Genomic DNA, 24,037 nt, shown 5'->3' with positions numbered 1-24,037 from the left:
GACCATTGACTAATTAATCTATGTGAATATACACTTAATTTATGTTTGATCAAGGTGATTGGAGTATTAAATTTTATAACTTGTATGAAAACTACTGGAAGAGTATAAATATGGGTCCGAAACTATTTTTAGCTTCCATAAAACGAGACTTAGGTGTGCCCTTCTCCTATATTGTTCTAAAAAGCATACAGTAGTGCACAAGATGGTGAGGAGATCCTGTACGATTCCAAGTAAAGCACATCGATTGAACGATGAGAAGTTCTCGTGTTCTGAAGGTCCTAGAGAGGTTTAGAGGATGGACACGTCAATGGCTTGAAGAGACTTGTCCAAGGAACACAATGATAGCAGATGTTTCATACGCAAGGCGATCAAACCATCTAATGATTTGGTTTTAGACTGTTTTGATTTGTTTCATTCCTACAATGTCAAATTGTTTCATATAGTCAATCTAGCCTACAAAACCCAACAACATGTACCAATGACTTGACTAGGAGAGGGAGAATGTTAAGCTCTGAAGGCCTTGCATTTCATGACACGTGCTCCAGATACTTTGCATATGTAGATAGATCTCGAGGAGCGCAGGAGCACATCTTTTGTGGACGCTTAAGAGCATCTTGTGCCATGACCTTATGCAGTAGGACACACGTGTGAAGTGCCAAAGTCTTAGAAGATGGAAGAACACACTAGGAAGATAGAGGAATATGAAGAGCAATTCTTTGGGTCTTCCAGCTAGTTGCTGATACTGCTTGCATACAAAGAATTCAGGTTATTGAGTGTTTGTGTAAGGGATAAGATCCTTTGTGAGGTCGGCTCAGCATGTTGCTTAGGCCAACCTCATACTATATCTACTACCCTTGGCATAGAGGTTTAAAAATTCCAAGCCATTCCCCACATCCGTATCAACTATATAATAAAGTTTCTGTTGTGCGCTGGTGAAGGCTACTTGACAACGTGCTGGAGCAAGGCTGGAAAAAGGTTTAGACTACGGTCGCCTGGCTGCGAAGTCTAACTGAATGGTATCCAGGGTCAGGGTTTGTTAAAGACCAGAAGGGGGACTGGGATTGGTCAATGACAGAACTAGGACGTGACCAATTTCTACCTTTGACCAGAATAGGATGGAGGGGGGTCGAGCGATGACAGTGCTCTGGGCAATATGGCTGCACTACAATAATGCAGTATTTAGGGGCGCTAAGGTGTCCAAGGACAGCTCGTCCACGACGTCGAGGGCATCATGGCATCATAGATCACCAGAGGGGTAATCGGATAAGGGAGGGTTGGCCAGGTAGTGAGGAGAGTTTTAGACATCTTCTGGGATTCAAGGCTAGTGAAAATGGCCTTTTACACCGTCCTATAAAACTGGTGGGCCCAGAGATTAAAGAAAAAGATTTTAAAATGAGAAAGTGAAAAAGAAAAATTTAAACGGAATTGCAGAATTGGTTCCACGTGGCACCTTGAACGCGTTGCAGTGTGAGCCCCACGATTACCTCACTTTTCCTTGGCGTCTACGCATAACCGGCGAGAGCGTTGTTCCTTCCCCGGCGTCTACGTTTTTTGTTCGATCGCCAGGCGATGAAGATCGCCGCGACGTGTTTTAGTCGGTGATATTAGGTTCTTGATTCGGAGAGAAAATTTGTCAGTGGCGCCATGTTCGAAGACTACGTATGTCTCTTTCTAATTCTTCTCTTGCTTTTGCTTTGGCCCCTATAATGTGTATTGTCTCGGCTCCATTGTTTGTGTGATGTTCGGGATATGAGTATATGGCAGCGGTCGGACCTCCGGTCCGGACAGTCGGTGATTTTCGGTGTGTATGTACATATTTATGGATTAGTGTTTATACATTGTGTAGTTCATTTTATGTTTTTCTTGTAATTTTGTTAGACGGTTACGTTTTTTTCTATTTTTTTCTATTTTTTTTCTGTGTCCTACCGATTAGGAACTGAAGCTCGAGAATGTAGACTGCTTGAACCTTTCAATCAGTCCCTTCTTGCATCTTCCTCGTGATTCTGGAATAAGTTACAATGTAAACAGCTGGTGATGCTCGATGATTTTGCTTTCTCATCATATTTGGCATATGATGATGTGGTTGGGGATGGTAATACTGATGATCACATTGACTAGGAGAATGTCGATGATGGTTGAGCCAACTTTGAAGGGCTTGGCCAGGGCGTGAGGTGTTTTATTTTGTAACCCTTTTTTTCCTGAAAATTGGTTGTCTCATATTGGAAGATTAAGATCTCACGTCTCTCTATTTTTCCATTTATGAAATTGAATAAAAGATTTTGTCACTTATGTCATCGTTTCCTTATATCTTTAATAGACTGACATCTAGCTCTTACTACACTGGGCCGTTAGATTATATCTTAGTTCTGCTTTGTGATACTTGCAGGTTTTGTATCTTCTTCGGAGGTATTTAGGAGAATACGTCCAGGGTCTTTCCCCTGAACTCCTCAGAATCAGTGTCTGGAAAGGTCATTACTTAATACTTGCACTCTGCTTTAATGGTCTTTTGTTACCCTCTGTATACTATTTTTTCGTAGCCAGGTAATATTGAATGGCTGAGACTGGATACACCATTGGATATACGTAGAGGTGGAAAACTTTGATGTAGTGTCCCTTAGATGTATGTTTTCTTTTTTGAGGAAAAGAGGGAAGATCACCCAAGAAGAGACATCAACCCGGAATTAATGATAGATAAATTAACAGGTATGTTATAACATACATCCCTTAGGTGTATGTCACTGTTCTAGTCTGATTTTTTCAACAAAAAAAATACTCTGGTGATTATTATTGACATTGGCACTGATCCTGCTACCGGACTCGATAATATGTTTGGAGCCTCATTCATGATCTCACTGATTTTTGAGGCCGCTGTTGTTATACCTGCTTATAACGAAACTTTGTGTATGATGAAGCTCCTCATGCATTCCATTACGCATTCAGTGTTTTCATTTGTAGAAATATGGAGTCATATTGCTTAGCGCTTTGTTGACTCAGCCTGGACATTTCCTTTACCAAAAATTATTCTGAATTTACCCCTGTTACATCACTTAATGTCTCTGTATCAATTTTTAATTTCTCTTTTCAGGGGATGTGGAGCTGCGAGATTTGAACTTGAAGACTGAAGCACTCAATTCGTTGAAGCTTCCTGTAATTGTACACGCTGGCTTTATTGGGAGCATAACTTTGAAGGTAGCCATTTGGGTGAAAAATTCGTTTATTTTGCATTATACTGTCTTGATGGCATTTTGGGTGAAACTTCTGGATTTATTCCTCAATTAATCTCCTAAAATGGCTTATTCTCTTGGGTTGATCACCGATTTCGGGTGATCTTGCTTCTTTTCTTTAAAAAAATAGGGTTTATTCTCCGGGTCCAGAAATCTAGTAGAAAAAAAGATTGAGAATCAAAATTTTGCATGCAATATCTGCATCTATGGTGTCCCTATGTTGGCCAAATTGGAGATATATTCTATTTCTTTCTCTCTTGACAATGCTTTTTGGAAGGATATCACAAGATGAATAGGTAGAAAGTATTAGTTGAAATATAATCGATGATGCTTGGATTCTGGATTGGTTTTCAGAAGCGATCACCAAAAAGACAATCGTCAATGGTTGGCACTTCTACGGCTGAATGTAATTCCTTTTGTTTTTGTCAACAGGATCCATGGTTGGTCGGCATTTGACCTAGCCGCCAGCCAGCTCGGGAAGAAAACTCAAGAAAGAGACTTCTCTATTTTACTCTTAGGGTTTCTCTGGTTTAAAACCAGAGATTTACAAACAAATGGGCCGAGCCCATATTGGAGTGCAACAGCGGATTGATAAGTCAGTGGGTCCCTTATATGTGGGGCCCACAGATAAATAGGAAATAGAAAAATAAATAAAGACGGAAGTTAGTCTTCTGATGACACCCCCACTCAAGCTGGTGCATAGATGCTATCAATGCCCAGCTTGGACACCATGTGCTGGAAGTTGCTGCTTGGAAGGCCTTTGGTTAAAATATCAGCTAGTTGATCTGATGATGGAACATACTTCATCTGAATAATTCTGGAGTCAATTTTCTCCCTAATAAGGTGCCTGTCGACCTCTACATGTTTTGTCCGATCGTGCTGGACTAGATTATGTGCAATGTCAATTGCAGACTTACTGTCACAGTACAGGGTGATTGGGGTTTCCTGAGAGAAACCTAAGTCTTCCAGAACTCCTTTGATCCACAACGCTTCACATATTCCTTTGGCAACAGATCTGAACTCTGCTTCTGCACTGGATCTGGCTACAACGTCCTGTTTTTTACTTCGCCAGGTAATCAAGTTTTTTCCGATGAAGGAGCAGTACCCAGATGTAGAGCTTTACAGAATAATCACTGTCTTTTCTGAATAGTAATCCTAGCCCAGCTGTTCCCTTCAGATAGGCTAGCACTCTATGCACCACTTGCCAATGTGTTTCCCTTGGATCATGCATGAATTGACTCAATACTCCAACGGCAAAGGCTATATCTGGCCTGGTATGGTTCAAGTAGATAAGTCTACCAACCAATCTTTGATATTGCTCCTTGCTGACTCGACTGTCGTCCTCACACAATCCAAGCTTCAGGTTTGAGTCAATCGGGGTACATGCAGGCTTGGAGTCCAGCATTCCGGTATCCTTCAGGAGGTCCAGTGTATACTTGCGATGAGAGATGAAGATACCTTCTCTTGAGTAGGCTACTTCAATTCCCAGGAAGTATCTCAAAGGACCCAAGGCTTTGATGGCAAATAACTGTGATATTTGGTTACTCAGTTCTTGAATACCTTTTCCATCACTTCCAGTGATTATAATATCGTCTACATAAACCCAAAATGCCACGACCCCCCCTGAATGAGAGTGTCTGACAAACAAAGTGTAATCCCAGTTACTCTGAGTGTACCCCATAGTTTTCATGGCTAATGAAAATTTTCCAAACCAGGCACGTGGTGACTGTTTCAGTCCGTAGAGTGTCTTCTTCAGCCGGCAGACTCTGTTGCCAAACCAAAAATAATATCCCGGTGGTGGTTGCATGTATATTTCTTCTTCTAGATCTCCATGCAGGAAGGCATTCTTGACATCATACTGATTCAAACCCCACCCCGAGTTTGCTGCCAGTGCGATTAGTATCCGCACAGTGTTGAGTTTTGCCACTGGTGCGAAGGTCTCTGTATAGTCAATGCCATATGACTGACTATATCCTTTGGCTACAAGTCTAGCCTTACACCTCTCCAATGAGCCATCTGAATTGTATTTTACAGTGTAGACCCACTTACAGCCTACACATTTCCTGCCCTTTGGAAGTGGTACTAATTCCCAGGTTTCATTTTTCTTGAGGGCCTCCATCTCGGCATCCATTGCTAACTTCCACTTGGGGTTTTTCACGGCCTCTTCCACAGTGCCTGGCACACTCACCTCATCCAGCTTGGCAAGGAAGGTGTGATATTCTGGCGAGAGTCTTTTGTAGCTAACCACATTGCATATAGGATATTTCGGATGTTGAGTGCAGGCTCTCTTCCCTTTTCTCAAGGCCACTGGCCAACTCAAGTCTTCCTCCCCTTGCATTGGGTCTTCTTGTCTTGCATCAGTCTCCTCTGTCCTTGTCTCCTGTTGCTCAATTTCCTCAAGCCGTGGCTCATTCTGATCTTCAACATCTCTGATCTGGTCATGCTCTTCCACTGGTAATTCTCTCCTGATGGCAGTCTCTTCCCGCAACTGCCATTCAATATCTCCTCTGCACTGTGTTGAATTATCATGAACTCCCTCAGTTGGATCAGCATAGAACATCTGCTGCTCGTTAAAAGTCACATCTGCTGAAACAATGATCTTCCTCTGGCCAGGGAGAAAGCATCTGTAGCCCTTTTGAGTTGGAGAATATCCAACAAATATTGGTTCACCATGTGGCAGAACCCCTGAATGATGTCAGGTACCTGTCTTATTTTTGAACAGGTGTACCCACATACTTCTGGTGCAGTCATCAACCAAGACAATAAACCATCTCTTGCCTGAGATTGATGGGGTTCTACATGGCCCCCACACATCAGCATGAATCAAAATGAATGGCCGTAAGCTCCTCTCACTAGTATTTTTAAATGATGCACGTTTGTGTTTCCCCAAATGACATGAGTCACAAACGACTTTAGACAAATCCAGAGGTTCAACAAAGGTAGGGAACATTTTTCTTAAAATAGCAAAAGAGGGGTGCCCGAAACGAGCATGCATCATCTTCAGCTGCTCCAGTCTTCCAGATGTAGCTGCTCCTGCCACCATCATTGCTTTTTGTGTGCCATCATCCAGCTGGAGTAGCCCATTCTTCTCTTTAATTGATCCAATCTTCATATTTAGTATCTTGTCAAACACAAAACATCCATCAGACCTCAGAATGACTGAGCAATTAATATCTTTGATTAGTCGCTGTGGAGAAATCAGTTGTGCCCTTAACATAGGCACATGAAGAACATCTTTAAGCATTCCTACCTCTTTAATATGCACTGTACCAATGCCTGCGACTTGGAGAATTTCTCCTCCAGCAGTAATCACTTTCCTCTGATTCTCACAACAAGCATAGGAATAAAATTTGGAGCAATCAGGGGTCATATGATCTGTCGCTCCTGAGTCAATGATCCAACTCATGCCTAGAACGGACGTTTGAAAACAAGTAGAACATGATAATCACCTGATCTGGTCATGGAGGCAGATCCGAATAGAGACTTGAGTCTTTCCACCTCTTCTCTCAGCACAGATATCTCTTCCCCCGTGTTCCTGGGCAGCATTTTGGACTCTTCAGGGGCAACTGTTTCACGTCCTTCTTGAGCACTACTTTGGACTGTTACTGCATTAGCCTGACCTTGGCGAGGAGGTCGATTCTGCAATTTCCAACATTGTTCAATGTTGTGATTTCGCTTCTTGCAGTATTTGCAGAACATGGCCTCCCGTGACTGAGACTGTGACTGTATCTGAGGCTGTGGCTTCCAATTCTGACTCCTCTGATCCCCTTGAACTGTCTGAGATCTCTGAGGCTTCTGTGTCGTCGTCTTAGCCATCAACCCGGTGGCACTTTCTCCATGGCCAGATTCAGCCATCACACCCAGCCTTTCTTCTTCTTCTCTCGCCAGTCTGATGGCTTCCTCTACATCAGGTACAATTTCACGATTCAGCAATTGACTCCGCATGCTTTCATACTCAGCATTAAGGCCCAACAGAAATTTGTAGAGCCTATCCTTCTTTGTATATTGCCATTCGTCTGACTCAGGATCCTTGATCGGCCTGTAGTAATCAATCTCTTGCCAGATAGCCTGTAGTTCATTGGCATATGCCGTGACCGTCTTGTCCCCTTGAACCAAATTGGCAGCCCTAGCAATTAGGCTGTATATTCTCCAATCCTTTCCCTTCGAATTGCCTTTGTGGGCATGATCCCAGATTGCTTTGGCTGTCTTCAGGAGGAGGAAGTTTTTACACTGATTTCCAAGCATGCTCCCAAGGAGCCAAGCGCAGACTAAGGCATCATCCTGCCTCCATCCTTTGTACCCCGCACTGTCAGGGTCTCTAGTGATGAATAAATGGTCAGACAGAGCTCTCCCTTCCAGGATGATCTCCACGTACTCACCCCAATGGAGTGCATTCAACCCATCGTATTTGAGGGGTTCAGGAGCACTTGGAAAGGTGTGTTGCACCACATTCTCGCGGTCTTGTAGTACAGAATCACTCGAACCCGCCTTCGCCATCTCTTTGGCCATTATCAAAGCCCAGAGAACCTAAAGAAAAAACTTTTCTGATACCTTGAAATAGCGAGTTGCTTCCATTGCGTCTTCCCCAAACGAGGAGCTCTTCACGCCCAGCTCTGATACCATGTCAACAGGATCCATGGTTGGTCGGCATTTGACCTAGCCGCTAGCCAGCTTGGGAAGAAAACGCAAGAAAAAGACGGAAATATCCACCGTTACCCATAGGTTTTTCCATCTCACAGAATGACCAATATGCTCCTCGACACTAAGTAAAATAGGAGAATGACTCTCATGTTAATTTTTTTTGTAAAACTGAAACATCAAAGAAAGGAGGGGGTATATGGGAGACAATGAAAACATGATGTTAACCCTAGGAGGGGGAAGTGGATCAAGAGAGATGGAGTGAGAAGGAAAATAGAATAATGTCCCAAAGATGTTACAAGAAGAGGGTATATATATATACCCTAAGTGAGAGAAGAGAGATAAAGGGCTAATGGGCTTATAGAACAGGGCCCATTAGCCCGATATAGGAATATATCACTAACACATGACATTAATTACATCTGAGAGGCATATTGATATTTTTTTAAAACAAATGGTGTTCATGCGCTATTTCAGGATACCTGTTTCTGTTGTGTTTTGTTATTGTTACCATAATGCTTATTTGTGTTTTGTTATTGTTACCTGTTTCTGTTTCTGTTCTGCTGTTTGTACCCTCTTAGAGGAATGACACACTTTAGAGGTTTTAAAAACTGAACTCAAGTGAGTCATATGATCAGTTGCACCGGAGTCTAAAATCCAGATAGCAGAATTTTGAGGTACATTACTTAAAGTTGAGAGGCATAGGGAGTTACCTGAAGAAGCCATTGAAGTGGACCCAAGAATTTCAGTTGCCTTGAGCTTGCTCTGAAGTTGATGTAATTCCTCTTTGAGTCGTTCAATGTCCTGAACCGAGGTGTGCTGTGGAGTAGCATCATTTCATCTCCTACAAACTTTCTTTCCAGAGCTTTGTCATGGATTATGCATGGATCATTTTGTGCGTGATGTATGTCAACTTGCTAAACACAAAAGAACCACTTATCCTTTAACTGACTCTTCTGCTACTACAGTTTTTGAATTAATACATTGTGATGTTTGGGGACCAGCTCCCTTCACTGACCTTTATGGATTTCGATGGTTTATTGTTCTAACGGATGATGTTAGTTTTTTCACCTGGATTCACTTAATGAAACAACAATCAGATGTTTTCCTTATCATCAAAGAATTTGTTGCTATGATACAACGCCAATATGGTACTCTCATTAAGCGATTCCGAACAGACAATGGCTAGTCTAACGGCTAGTTTCTTTAACATTTTGTTATTGTTACCATAATGCTTATTTGTATTCAATTTCATGCAAAGAAAGCAGGGAGTAATTAGTTCCTGAAACAGTTGTTTGAACATTAATCCTCACTTTCGGTTGTCAACAGGTTCCATGGAAAAGTCTTGGCAAGGAGCCTGTTGTTGTTCTAATTGACCGCATTTTTCTTGTAGCTCACCCCATGCCAGATGGGCACGGCCTCAAGGCAAGTTAATAAACCTAATTTCTGATGATTGATGTTTGTAATGTTTTAATGTTTTTGAACATATTTCTGTTGAATTTGTATTTTTCCTTCCAAGCTCTATAACTAATGTATTTTTTTTTAAGAATATAACTAATGTCTTTTTCTTATAGAAAGAAGATAGAGAAAAGCTTTTTGAGGCCAAGCTGAAGCAAATCGAGGTAACCAATTTCATTTTATGAATGCAAAAAAAGTTTTAGTCTTGAATTTGATAACGGATCTGGTCTAGTCTTCTTATCATCAGAATTTTTTTATTTATGTTCAGTTACCTCAGGATCATAGATTGGTGAGTTGAGAACGAGTACTTTAATCCTACCGATTTCATTATGTTGTTACTGTTGTAATATACAACTTTAGCTAGAAGAAAGTGTTACAGTCAGAGCCAGCATCCACAAAGCAGTTCGGACCACAAGATCATCAGATGGCCACGTGACAATGGCTTTGAGAAGGTCATGCAGAAAAAGAGGGAGAATAATCCTAGCTTTTTACTGCCTGATCGGGTGCGATAAGGGAGAATTGTTTGGAGGTGCGACGATAAAAAAATGACATAGGTAGATGTAAATAATAAAAGAGCGGAAAAGTATCTTTGCAAATAATTTATTGACAGGATTGATCTTGCAGGTCGGATGTAATCAAAGAGAGAAATAAATTGATATGCTACGAGAGGAAATAGCACGTCAAAATTTTTAATCAGGTTTTAGGATATGTACAGGTTGTATTGGGCTTATACTGACCAATAACCTAGCATGATATCATTTCGGTTGGCCACTGCCTCAAATTATGTGTTATAACTGTCGTATCACGTGATAGGTCATCCTCTGTTAACAATTATTATGGCTGAGAATGATCTGACAACATCTTATCCAATTCAAGGGGTAGCTGAAGCTGACTGGGATGATCTGCACCAGCCTACAGGACTTGAGAAAGATGTGAGGAATGAACTGATGGGGCATTTTTGGTCGGCCTTCATTTCCTGCAGGCAGCTGGTGGATGGTGTGGTAGTGGCAAGTGAAACATGAGCGTTATAAAAGAGAAGTGGGACTAAGAGCTTCATGTTGAAAGTTGACCTTTGCAAAAGTGTATGATTCCTTGAATTGAGATTTTTTATGGTCCTCTATGAGGAAGAGAAGCTTTCTCGCTGATTGTGTGGCATGGGTTCAGTGATGTGTTATGTCCCATTCTTTTTTGATCCTGGCGAACGATTTCGTGAAGGGGGGCATGGATCCCTCCATAATTGTTTATTGAAATATTATGTTGTTGGCAGGGATGTATGTTGGCACCGTCATTGTTTGTCCTAGCAGTGGATGCTTGGCTACATGTACCATAAATGCACCACAATGAGGTGGTGTTTATTGGGAGGATGGTCTCAACGGTCAACAATTTTTTATTGAAAAAAGTCAACGGACAACGCTTTTTTATTGAAAAAAGTCAACAGACAACATTCTTCATAATGTGGAATCTCTTATGGCATACTAGTTTAATGGGTGATGGAGGGACCATTTTGGCCATCATGTGTATTTATCACCCATCTCTTTTAATATGAGAAGGAACAGATTATGAGACAAATTTCACTCTTCTTTGCTCCCCTCCTATGGGGAGGGTGGCCTTATTTGAAGGGAAAACATGCAAGTGGAGCAGATTATGACAATACCTCTAAGATAAAATGGGGATCGTATCATCAGTAAGCCAAAATGGAACCTCTGTGGTTCTCTGCATTATAAGCCCTTGGATTTGTTGACTGTTCCCACTACTTGGACCATCCGATGGGCAAGGTCTGGGCTTGTATCATTGAGTTCGCGACCCAGGATTCTACTTTTTATTCAGTCTAGTCACTGTGCATATTTTTTCCTTATGCGACTTAAATGCCTTTCTATGGAAGGTCCAGGCAACACATACCATTGAACACAGTGTGTTTCTCCTGGGAACATTCAGCCTTGGCTCTGATACTATGTTGGATACTGATAGAATATCGCCACAAGTTCATTCCTCCAGGAGCAGATCAATTTAGAAGGCTGTTGCTGTCAGATTACGGAATCACACTTGAAGAAACCCAGAGGAGAAGGATGGGTTGAGAGAAAACAGAAATATTCTCGTTAGGTTTTAGGTACCACAACAGGAATACAAATAGAGAGTAGAAGAGAGAGAGAGAGAGTAAAGCAGGGGTACATAAGGAAAGGGAAAAATAACATATTCAACAACACTGATACAAGGCGTTTCTTCTCCGAGCAATATCAACGGAAGACGAAGAGAAACCGGTCTCGAAGAGCTCACGTGCGTACTGAAACATCCCACGTGCGAGGAGAAAATAAATACAAACGGCGGGAAACGAGAAGGCATCATAGAAGCGACTTTTGGCAGAGGCAGTTGCAACAGCAACTGAGGGCTGTGAGTGGGATCAGGCCTGCGACCAGAGAGGGGAACTCTTGCCAAGGATCTCCTCGGAGTCTTCTATCATCTACCTCTTTTCCTTACACCAACTCTTGTTTCCTATTTCTACCTTTGAAGGTTTTGGGAACCATCTACGTACATTGCTCAGCTATAGTCTTTTGGTGTTTTTCATCATCGTTTGGAACAAGGTCCTATACGTATCAATACTTCACGATTGTGGAGTTCCTAACACACATGAGTGAAGAGAAGAGTCTACTGATTTGGGGAATCACCCCTTTTTTAAAGGGTAAATGGTATTGGCTTCTCTTGTATGCGGTTGGACCTGAACCCAATAATGTTTAATGTTCAATTGTAAATGAGCATGGATACATAAAACTCGTGAGGGCACCCATTGAAAGGAAAGTGGGAAGGCCTTAACAGTCTGAATGATCAATGATGACAGTTATAAACTTCAAAAAAATTTCCTGTCAATTTTCTATCTGTATTCCTAATCGTCTGACTTTTCTTTTGGATAGGGTATATTTTGACTTTTTCAAATTCTTAACGGACTTGTATGTTGAGACACATTTTTTCTCATTTTTTTGTATCTTTGATTCTGGTATTCTGCTGTTCGTAGGAAGCAGAGGTGGCAACATTGGAAGCAGCAAAAAGAAAACCAAAGTTTGGCCGTGTATGAAGTTTTTTACATTTAGTCATTCTGCTCATGATTGGGCCAAAGCATCACGTCTCTGGAAATGAATGTTGTGTTTGCCCCAATATTCTACCATCATTTTTACGTGTTATTTTTCTTGCTTTGGGAAATTATGCTTCATAAGAAATTTCACGACAAGCTACTGTTTTGTGTTAAGTAGGAAAAATTAGGAGTTAATTTCTTGTACTGCTATTCCTGGATTGGCAAACCTTTAAACTATTTTTGTGGCTGTGTTAATGAAGTGGATTTTATGATTCGTTGAAATGCCACTGAAATAAAAGTTCATCGAATTACTTGGTATTATTTACAGTTTCGTTTTTACTGTATTTTTATTTCTCAGATTCTTGAATACATTTGTGAGAAACATTCAGTAAGTTTCGTGTGAAAACTCTGCAGTTGAATGAGAAGGAAGCACTGGATGGCTACCCACGCAGTCTAGCAGCGGGTGCAGAGCCAACTCCCTGTTTGGAATTAATATAAATAAAAACTGTAATAGAGTGAGGAAGATCTCATGTCGTTGAGAATTGTGGGATTTGGACGACCACCCTGGTAGGAGAGATCTCCTGACCCACCCTAGTAGGGGAGATCTTCCTGATTCTTTCTTCTTACTTTCTCTCACTGATTTCATGTCAGCGGGAGCTCTTTCCCTTTCCTTTTATATGTTTTCCTACGAAGCCCTGTATTTCACTTAATTGTGTAAATACCCTTATGAAACCTGTTTAATTCGGATCCACCATGTTGGGTCTGCAGAGACTCAATTGATGTAACCCAGAATAATTACTGGGAACTCCCCTTACTGAAAAACAAGTCGTATTTTTTGGTCAAGTTCTCTATCTCTTGGCAGCTAGGGTTATGACAGGTGTAGAAGACAACAGGTAGAAGCTTCCCTGTTGATCGTTCTCCTCATTGATCTGCTGGAAGCTGACATTTCAAATTCTTACTACTTTTCCCTCATTCATCTTCCCAAGTTTAACGGGAAACAAGTGATCCTATCCTGGGATCATATCATATTATTAGTAATATAGGCCAACCATCACATCAATAATGACCAAAATTCTGTTATCACCCTATTATGCATGCTAAGTTACTGATTTAATTTTTTTAAAATTACTGATTTGAAATTTATTCAAGCATTATCTAAAATGTCCTTTTTTCCCAGGGATCAGAGGGAAACTCATGGTTTAGCTCTCTAATTGCTACCATTATTGGCAATCTCAAAATTTCTGTAAGCAATGTACATATTAGATATGAAGATACAATTAGGTACTTACAGTTAACTGATTTTGTCTTATGCTTTTCCTAGATATCAGTTAACTGATTTTCTTTTTGCTTTTATGTTTCCTGTAGCAACCCTGGACATCCATTTTGTTGTGGCTTGACTTTGTCAAGGTTAGCTGCAGTTACAACGGATGAAGATGGAAATGAGATGTTTGATACTAGTGGGGCTCTTGACAAGTTGCGAAAGGTAATCTTCTTTTCCCCTTTGAACTTGGGAAATAAGTGAAATGCGGGTCCTTTATATGTGAGCTTCATTTTTTCCGTAACATTGCTCTTCACCCTCGCTGTCGTCCCCTCGGCGTCTCCCATGAGCTTGTATGGGGAGACAAGGACAATCTCAAGGGAACAAGAGAGAGGGGAACTGACATTCCAAAATAACTTAAAAATATTCTAAAAAATTCATAATCCCACATGGTTTCTTTCCTCCTAAAGGGAGGGCTGGCCTCTTTAAAATGGAGAGCATGACAACGAAACCCAAATGACCCAAATCTCATTCAGGCCTGTATCCTAGTGCCTGTTAGTTGGGTTGATTATAGGATCCTTGTGAGTATTTATTGAGGAAACAAGACGCATGAGATATACAGATCCAGGAGGATATGAACCCTGGGATGAGAATTGCATCGTGAAATACAACCCAGATCGATAAATCCAGTCTGGCCCCCCATGGATCGGCTACAAAGATTTAACTAAGAATGAAACATGTAAAAAGCCGAGTATACCTCTGAGGAATTAGAGGGATTGTATCAATTACTCCCCCCTTTCAGAAGTAACTTGTCCTCACACTGCATCTTTGGTCTTGTCCATGTCAATGTAGCCCTCAGGGACCATCCCTCTGTCAGCAGTACAAGCAGATGCACAGTTAAGGTCCATCCAGCAGTGTGAGCAGTAAAGTTGTCGTTGCATTGGAATCACAGTTCTTAGCGAGTGAGATGTTTAAGTTCTCGCTCTGTAGAATGTAGCGATTGTCGCAAAGGCCATTTGGAGAGCTGGTAACATCTTCGACAACTGCTTGAGGACGGCAGAGAGTTGCCTTTCTCCTGTGTGAGCATGATCATGGAATGCTTTGATCGATGTGGATGCCTGGCGCTCTTCTTCATCATGAATGTCTGAGGCTCCCAACCCAGTGCAACAGTCTAAAAACTCTTTGATAAACTAGGGACAAACTTTATCATTAAGTTTTTGGTAGGTGGTGGATAACCTTCATGTTTTTATTTCCTAGTTCTGCACTCTTGCTCTATTTAGATTTGTATTCAACAATTACCTTGGTCTGGTTTGTTGGAACTGACTCTCTAGAATTCACTATGGGAAGTAAATTTACATCCTATGGTATTTATCCTGTCTCAGAATGCAGGCTTCACGATTTGGTTGTTTTAAAATCTGGGAGGGGCAAGAGGAAGACAAGTCAGTAATCAGAGCGTGGAGATTCATATGGAGACAGAAAGTCCGACTGAAGGTGAGGGTTTTTGGATGGCTGCTGGCAAGGAGAAAATTAATGACAAGAGTCTTCCACAGAAGATTATATCCAGATACATCGTCACAATGCACGCGATGCTTGAATGGCGAGGAAGACTGCTGTTGAATATGCGGTCTTTTTCTGATTCCATTTGTACCCCTGAGCTCCTCTCTCTCTCTCTCTCGACTCTCAATATGTACTCCCCTTCTAAACCAAAATGACCTAATGTGAAATTTGTGTTTTCTTCTTAACCCATCCTCTCTCTCTGGGTTTCTACATGGTATCAGAGCGAGGTTGGTCAAGCTCATCAACCTCCCATTGCTCTCAAGTTTGTACAGCGTTCACATCGTTCTTCAAGCTCGTCAGCACAACTTCTTGCCGTCGAGATTCTAGCCACGCGAGAGTACCACGGGATTTTCTAGCCACGAAATTTGGCCACGGGATTCGGCCATGGAATTTGACCACGAAATTTGGCCACGGGAGTACACGGGAGTTTCTAGCCACGAGATTCGCCAGGATTCGCCGTTCAGTTTCTGGCGTCGAGCCTCCATCTTCGGTACTCTCGACCTCGTCCAAGGTCGTACACCGTCTTTCAACCTCGAGCCGCAAGTCAACCGTCCACCGTTCGACCTCGTCCACGGGATCCTTGTCGGATCCTCATCTTCGGCAGTCTTTGCTAAGTCGTTCTTGACTATTTTTTGGCGGTCGTTCTTGCCAAGTTGCAGTCAAAGCCGCCGTTAGAGGTCGTTCTTGGTGGTTGTTCTATGTTACTTGGAACTTCTCTCTTGGAGGTTGTTCTTGGCTTATCTTTGGGAATTTCCTTTGCACTCCTTCTTCAAGCTTTGTCGAAGGAAGTTTTTGGCCCTCTGCTTGGCCTTTTTACTCGGCAGTTGATTGTGGTTCTTCGGTGTCCTGTGTAACTTGGGCATTCTATAATATGGCCTCCACCAATTCTACTACCTCTACTGTCTCTCTGCCTCCGGGGGTACTGTCTCACTCATCCGAATTGAGCTCATTACACTACTCTTTGCCACGGATGCCTGCTGAATTTCGATTCACGGGGTTGAACCTTATTCAATGGCACCGGTATGTTCAAATTACGTTGAAAGGGAAGCTCATGAAGCATCTTGTGGAAGCTCCGCCGTCTCCTTCTGCTCCGCACTATGAGCACTGGCTTGATGTTGAAGGTGTAGTCCACAGGTGGCTGCTCGATAGTATCAGCTCCTCATATGCTGCTGAATTCCTGTCCTTAAACTCAGCAAAAGAAATCTGGGATGCCGCTCAAGAATCCCATTCTAAGCGGAATAACTTGGCCATTCTCTATGACCTCGTTACTCGCTCCATGAATTTGACCCAGGGTCCACGCTCTGTCTGGGCCTATCATTAAGAGTTGTCGTCTCTTTGGGCTGAGTTGGACCACTACATGCCTCCCGACCCTCGTTCGATTGACCGTGGATATGTTCTACAGCTTCGGGTGTTCAAATTCCTTATGGGACTGAATCCTGAATACGAGTCTTTACGCGGCCAACTACTTCATCGGGAGAAGGTTCCTACCGTGAAGGAAGCCCTGGTGGAAGTTCAGATGGAGGAAACTCGCCTCGGCCTCTTCCATTCCGTACCCGCCTCAGCGATGGCTGCTAAGCAGCTGGGGAGTTCACGACCTACATCTGTCCCAGCGATGTCGCCGTATATGTCCTCTCCTAAGGTGTCGTCACCAAACATGCACTCCCCAGTCCAACAATCGGCGTATGCAAGCCATGGTACTCCGGGTAATTCCTCTATCTTCTGCAACTATTGCAAGAAGCCCGTTCATACCAAGGAGACCTGTTACAAACTCCAACGGAAGAATGCCCATCAAAGCCACTTGGTCTCTCATCCTACTCCCCAGTCCGGGCAGTTCATGACTTCTCCTACGTCTATCACTGAGGTACCTCAGTCAACTGCTCCGCCATCTACTGAAGCCACATCTTCAACAGTCGCCCAGCTTCGACATGATGAAATCGATCAACTTCGCCAGCTTCAATCCAAATTCATGGACTCTACTTCCTTCGTTCATCAAGGTACTTCTCCTTCTTCTTCCAATGTACAGTGGATCGTTGATTCCGGTGCCACCGCCCATATGTCTCCTCTCTCCCAATGTTTCCTTACCTATACTCCTTTTCTTTGTCCTCATCACGTTCGTACTGCATCTGGTGCTCTCCTTCTTGTGGCCGGTGTGGGAACTGTCCAATTGAATTCCGCCCTTACCCTTAGCCATGATCTTCATGTTCCTCGTCTTACCCTGAGTCTATTGTCCCTTCATCATCTTGTCCGAGATCTTGGTCTCGATATCTATTTTACTCCTAATTCCTGCTTCTATCGTGATAAGGTGTCGGGGCAGACGACTACACTTGCTTAGGGGCATGGCGGCCTCTACATTCTTCATCGTCCTCCACCTGCCTCTCCTTCGCTCCCTACTCTTGGCTTAGCTCTCTCGACGGCGGCGTCGGATCCCCTTTGGCTTCTTCACCGTCGCTTGGGCCATCCTTCTTTTTCTACCTTGAAACTTATGTTTCCTCGTTTATTTCGTGGACGTCCTGTGGACGAATTTGTTTGTGAACCATGTCGGTCAGATAAACACACTTGGACCACATATTCTCCCTCAGATCCGTCTTCACGTTCGACGTCTCCTTTCTCTCTCATTCACAGTGATCTATGGGGGCCTGCTCCCATTCCGAGTATTTCGGGTGCTCGCTATTTGGTGATTTTTGTGGATGATTTTACTCGCGTTACATGGGCATATCTTCTAAAAAATAAATCCGACCTCTCCCAAACTCTCATCTCTTTCCACGCTTTAATCCAAACTCAATTTGCTACCTCCTTTCAACGCTTCCGCTCCGATAATGCCCGTGATTACGTTAATTTCACCCTCTCCAACTTCTTCACCTCCAATGGCATCGTTCATGAAACTTCTTGCCCATACACCCCTCAACAAAATGGGCTTGCGGAACGAAAGTTTCGACATATCTTCGACACCACTCGTTCCCTTCTTCTTCACATGGACATGCCTAAATTTTTCTGGGGGGAGGCCTCTCTCACTGCCGTCCATCTCATCAACCGTCTCCCCTCTCGTGTCCTCTCTCATGTTTCCCCTTTTGATGCCCTCCATCACGCCTACCCCATGGTTTCCTTGAAAACTCACCTCCTTCCCCGGATCTTTTGGTGCACCTGCTACGTCCCTAATCCTCATCCTACTTGCGACAAGCTTGACGCTAAGGCGCTCAAATGTGTCTTTGTGGGTTACTCATCTCATCAAAAAGGGTATAAGTGCTATCATCCTTCTACTAATCACTTCATTGTCAGCAAAGATGTAACCTTTGACGAATCCACTCCTTTTTATGTTTCTTCTTTGTCTTCCTCTCCTTCTACTTCTCCTTCCTGGGCTGACTCCATGGATTTCCTTGTACCTCTTCCATCTTTCTCCTTGTCTCCACTTCCAGTACCATCTTCAACTTCTTCTCCTCCCTTGGTTCCTCCCTTTAAATTTGATGGCACCACGTACCATCGTCGTCTGTGTTCCCTCTTGCCTGTTCCTGCCCCAACACCTCCATCATCATCCACTCCTGATCCGATCCCTCCTCCCTCGGGTGATGATCTTCCTATTGCCCTCCGCAAAGCCACTCGCCAATGCACTCGCCAATCCACTCCTTTATACCCGTTAGCCAATTATCTTTCTTCCTCTCGCCTCTCTCCGTCCTACCGTGCTCTTCTTACCCGTCTAGATTCCATCGCCATTCCGAAGACTATGGCTGAAGCATTGGCCTCCCCTGACAGGTGACGTGCTATGGACGAGGAATTAGCTGCTTTGGATAAGAACCAGACGTGGGATCTGGTGTCTTTACCGTATGGCAAACACCTCGTTGGATGTCGATGGGTCTACACCGTCAAATATCAATCCGATGGCACTCTTGAGAGGTACAAGGCAAGCCTTGTGGCTAAGGGCTATACTCAACAATTCGGTGTTGATTATTTGGAGACGTTTGCTCCCGTGGCTAAGATGAACACGGTTCGTCTTCTTCTCGCCCTTGCGGCTCATCACAATTGGCCCCTTCAGCAGTTCGACGTCAAGAACGCCTTCCTTCATGGTGATCTCCATGAGGAGGTTTATATGGCCTTGCCTCCTGGTTATGTGGCCCCCCCTTCGGCAACTCCCTTGGTGTGTCGTCTAAAAAAGGCTCTCTATGGCTTGAAGCAATCTCCTCGGGCTTGGTTCGGCCGTTTCACGCACTCTATGACCTTATTTGGCTATTCTCAGTGCAATGGTGACCATACACTTTTCTACCGTCATTCCCCGTCCGGGGGAGTCACCATCCTTCTTGTGTACGTGGATGACATTATTGTTACGGGGAATGACTCACAGGCCGCCGCTCACTTGGCGACTTATCTTGCTGATGAGTGTGACATTAAACATCTTGGTGTACTGCAGTACTTTCTTGGCATTGAAGTCGCCTACTCTTCGACTGGGATTTTCCTTTGCCAATGGAAATATATTATTGATCTTCTTCAAGAACTTGGCAAGGCGGACTCACAACCTCTTCCTACTCCCATTGAGGCGAACCATCGGCTCTCTCTAGGGGATCATGAGGAGGCTGTTGATCAAGGACGGTATCACCGCTTGGTGGGGAAGCTACTCTATCTCACTCACACCCGGCCTGACATTACTTATGCTGTTGGCATCTTAAGTCAATTTATGCATTCACCAAAGGCATGTCATATGCATGCTGTCAACCGTGTACTTCGTTATCTCAAAGGTACCGTTGGTCTCGGTCTTCAATTCAACCGTAGAGGTGCCCTTCAGTTAGATGTCTATACAGATGCGGATTATGCTGGCTCTCATGTTGACCGCCGCTCTACCACGGGTTACTGCACCTTCCTTGGGGGGAATATTATCACATGGCGAAGCAAGAAACAACCTGTTGTCTCTTGCTCTAGTGCTGAAGCCGAGTTTCGTGCTCTGGCACAAGGCATATGCGAGGCATTATGGATCACCAACCTTCTCTCAGAGTTGAAGCTGTCGTGTGATCAACCTACTCAACTGTTCTGTGATAACAAGTCAGCTATCAGCATCGCCCATGATCCAGTACAACATGATCGTACAAAACATGTCGAGGTGGATCGTCACTTTATCAAAGAGAAACTCGAGTCCCGACAATTTTACATATCACATGTTCCCTCTGCCCAGCAGTTGGCTGATATCTTTACCAAAGGCCTGTCCGCTCCGCGTTTCCAAGAATTGTGCGGCAAACTGGGCATGGATGATATCCACTCGCCAGTTTGATGGGGACTGTTGAATATGTCGTCTTTTTCTGATTCCATTTGTATCCATGAGCTCCTCTCTCTCTCTCTCTACTCTCAATATGTACTCCCTTTCTAAACCAAAATGACCTAATGTGAAATTTGTGTTTTCTTCTCAACCCATCCTCTCTCTTTGGGTTTCTACAACTGCAACCATCTCTTCTTTGAGTGTTCCTTTGCTCGCGCGGTCTAGGCCAGCCAGATATTTTCAAGGATAAAGGTGTCATCAGAACGGGCGTTCTGGTAATCGGTACAGAATTATAAAGACAGAGAAAATGGGGTAGGTGGTCGAACCTTAACGATTCTATAGTCCATCTGGTTGCACATACACGAGGTGCTGTTCAGGGGGAGAACAGCCTCTACAGATGGAGCTATACAAGAAGTGGAAGGTTTTAGGGCCGCATGGCTCCGAAGAGCGACAAGCGACTTTGATTGATCAGAATGTAAAGGATGGGACCGTGAGGTCCTGGTGGGAGGTTCACCGACGAGTCAGATGTTCATCCCTTTTATATTTAAAATAAAAAATCTGGGTAACCATTCATATGGAATTTCTTCGGGTTATTTCCTAATATTGAAAATTAATATGTTGAAATTGAGGCTGCAGGCATAACATTTAGTTTGGCTCAACATTAATTTTGCCATATAAATATCATTCACATTAACCTACTACTTAATCAAATGAGATTTCTCTTCTTACAGTCATTACAACTTTCGAGGCTTGCTGTCTATCATGACTCTGACACTTTGCCATGGACCATTGAAAAGAGATGGGAGGATTTGAGTTCGACAAAATGGACTGAGGTTTGTAATTTCATGGAGTGATGTCTGCTAATTTTTTTCAAGTACTCTCACCTTTGGTTGATTGGTGTTGGTAATTTTTTAGATATTCGTTGGAGATCTGTGGACTTGTGAATCAGAAGCGAGCCCTACTGGAAATCGAAGAAATTTTGTTGTCTCCCCAATAGATGTGATTCTAAAATATCATCGCATTGGCAAGCAAGATAGAAATGATATTGGGGCTCCGTTGGAAAGGGTTTCCCTTTTTCTAAGCGATATTTCTTTAACTGTGTCAGAGGTTCTCAAATACCACATCATACTTTGTTTTCTTGAATGATAGAAACTCGTGGTCTTGCACTAAATGCTCGATCTGTTTTTCATATTAGGTACAATATTGTGATGGCATTAAACTCTTGGAGTCCTTGTCCCAGTATCGAACGCGTGTTGAATTTTCTCACTTGAGGCCTACAGTAGGGGTTCTTGATGACCCTAAGATATGGTGGCGCTATTTTGCCCAGGCCAATTTGCAGAAAAAAAGGATGTGGTACATTGTCATCCGAGACTCCTTAATATTTGCCGTTTGTTTGGTTTTTTTAAGTGACATTTTTTCTTCCTTGAAATAAAATGAACTCAATAAGGGCTAAGAATAAAATAGGATGTATAACCAGGTTTTAGACAGATTTAAACGAAAATCAATAAATCTGAAATTTATTGAAAAATCAGCAATTTTTGTTAAAAATCAGCCATTTTTCGTTTGGAAATGGGAAGGTCAACGATTTTCTGTGATGTCCTGTATCTTTCTTCGCAGAAAAAAGGATTTGGTAAGCTTTTTCTTTAAAGTAACAAGGTTAAATTATTCTAGATTTTTTAAGTGCCATCTCAAATATGATGCAATCGGATAAATAGAAAAAACAGTGGATTCATATTTACAGGGAAAGAAATTGTGAAAGGTATTTTCATTTGTGAAGGAGGACATGAAGATGGAAATTGACTGGAGGCAGCGATCAAGACAATGATTGGCTATGGGCACGAGAAGCTAAACGAGATTTTTCTATCTTACAGCAAATGGGCAGGGACAAACAAATCAGATCCTCAGACTGAAAGTTCGGAACCAGGAGCATTTTGGGTACAGCGGGCCACTATCACAGAACACTTTCAGTCTTTTTCTGAAAGGGGGAAGTGGAACTAGTGGAAATGGTGCGGTAGGGGCCACAAATAGGGAATCAAGGAAAACCGGAGGAACTGATTAGAGTCATTTAAGAGGAGGTCAAGGTGGCAAGCAATAGACTAAATGGAGGAATGCCAGGCCTGGACGACCTTCTAGTATTCTTCTTTAGGGAGTTTTGGGAGCTGGTTCGGCCAGATATGGTGGCCACATTTGAAGAATTTCATCATGGGAAGAGTGGTAATAGAGAATAAAGAGATCACATCTTTTCCTCCCATCCAAGTGCTAAGGAGCCACCAGAATTGAGGACTTCAGACTCCATCTACCTTTTGATTACAAATGTGTGGGCGAACAGATTGAGGGAGTAGATGGGGGAGCTGAGTTTGGCTTTCCCAATCAGCTTTCATACTGGGAAGATTATTGGTAGACAAGGCAGTGGTGGCGGCACATAAATTAGCGTCATGGTGCAGAGGAACCAGGGGTTTTATGTGGATAGATTTTTTTGTTGAAGAAACAGAGGATAGATCACACAAAATTGGTGACCCTTCCACTGTGATATATAAATATGAACGTTAAGTAAAAAAATGGCCTATACCCCTACCCCGTGTCCTAGCAATGGTCTTTTATCCGTGTAGAGGTAAAACATGCCACTGCTTGTGCAAAAGGTCGACCAAACCCCTCTCGCCCACTACGTGGGCCGCCTTGTATGGAGTTCCAAAAGGCCTCTTCTGAGGATACATCTAACCTTGGGATTGGCTGATGGGTCCACACAGCTTAAGCTTGCATCAGCCCTCTCTCCTCTCCAGCTGCTCTCTGCCCTGAAGCTCTGTCGGCTAGGGTTTTGGCCAAAAACACACTTAATTCTATTGAACGGGATTGGCCTTTAAAAGGCCATACAGAGTGAGAAGGTGGGCCCCACATCACTTAAACGAAATGGGCCACTTATATCATGTGGCCCATTAGTACATTAAGAAGAGAAAAACAAAAGAAAAGAAAAGAAGAAAAATAAAGGCTGTCTAACAAAAGGCTACACCAAAATATTTCGACACACTGTCTGCGATGCTTAAGCGGGGAAGAAGACTGGAATTACCTGTTTTTTGAGTGCTTCTTTGCTGCACAATCTGGGCCACTCAGGAGTTATCAACAGTGAAGATGACCTCTGATGAAGTGTTTTGGAGCTCAGTCCAGAGGTGCAGGGGTAGATGAAAGGAAGAAGGCAATCAGGCAATGGTGGTGTTATGGGCAATCTGCCTAAACAGAAATGTGGTGTTCCGGGGAAGAACGGTTTCCACAGATGGAGCTATACATGAAGTGGTGGCGGTGTGGTTTCCGTGGGTGGCAGAGTGAAGTGGGGAGGGGCTGAGTTTGGATGGTTTCTCTGACAAGGGACTGTTAAGTCCTGTTGGAAAGGTCACCGATTCATCAGAAACCATCTCTTTTATTTTTTAAAAAAAATTATGAAACTTCAGGTCATTATCCATCGGAAAATGGAAAGGAGGAAAATGGGCATGAGATCATATCATAAAAACAGTTGGTCTGAAATAGGAAAACTAAGTTACGGTATGTTTTGCATCATCTTATTTTCTTCAGAGGATGAATTTGGCGACATTTATTTGCTGATGAATTGA

General features: G+C 43.0%; 1 protein-coding gene across 2 annotated transcripts in view; it reads left to right on the top strand.

The window, feature by feature from the left end:
- Positions 1–1,502: 1,502 nt before the first annotated feature.
- The window catches only part of LOC144705219 (calcium-dependent lipid-binding family protein), an 89,321-nt gene continuing 66,786 nt past the window's right edge, over positions 1,503–24,037 (top strand). Inside the window, exons 1-11 of one of the 2 annotated variants that reach the window (XM_078577801.1) lie at positions 1,503–1,659; positions 2,387–2,468; positions 3,086–3,189; positions 9,192–9,287; positions 9,437–9,484; positions 12,328–12,381; positions 13,562–13,665; positions 13,750–13,867; positions 21,167–21,268; positions 21,351–21,542; positions 21,631–21,788. In XM_078577801.1, coding sequence (XP_078433927.1) covers positions 1,645–1,659; positions 2,387–2,468; positions 3,086–3,189; positions 9,192–9,287; positions 9,437–9,484; positions 12,328–12,381; positions 13,562–13,665; positions 13,750–13,867; positions 21,167–21,268; positions 21,351–21,542; positions 21,631–21,788 — 1,073 coding nt within the window. In that variant the 5' untranslated portion in view covers positions 1,503–1,644. Of the gene's footprint in view, positions 1,660–2,386; positions 2,469–3,085; positions 3,190–9,191; positions 9,288–9,436; positions 9,485–12,327; positions 12,382–13,561; positions 13,666–13,749; positions 13,868–21,166; positions 21,269–21,350; positions 21,543–21,630; positions 21,789–24,037 lie in introns of those variants that run through there. The other variant, XM_078577802.1, reaches the window with a different exon arrangement.

This window comes from Wolffia australiana, chromosome 7 (assembly GCF_029677425.1).
Source record: "Wolffia australiana isolate 7733 chromosome 7, ASM2967742v1".
In the NCBI taxonomy this organism is placed as follows: Eukaryota; Viridiplantae; Streptophyta; class Magnoliopsida; order Alismatales; family Araceae; genus Wolffia; species Wolffia australiana.
Note: the sequence above shows the minus strand (reverse complement) of the source record. Positions and strands in the feature narration are given on the sequence as shown.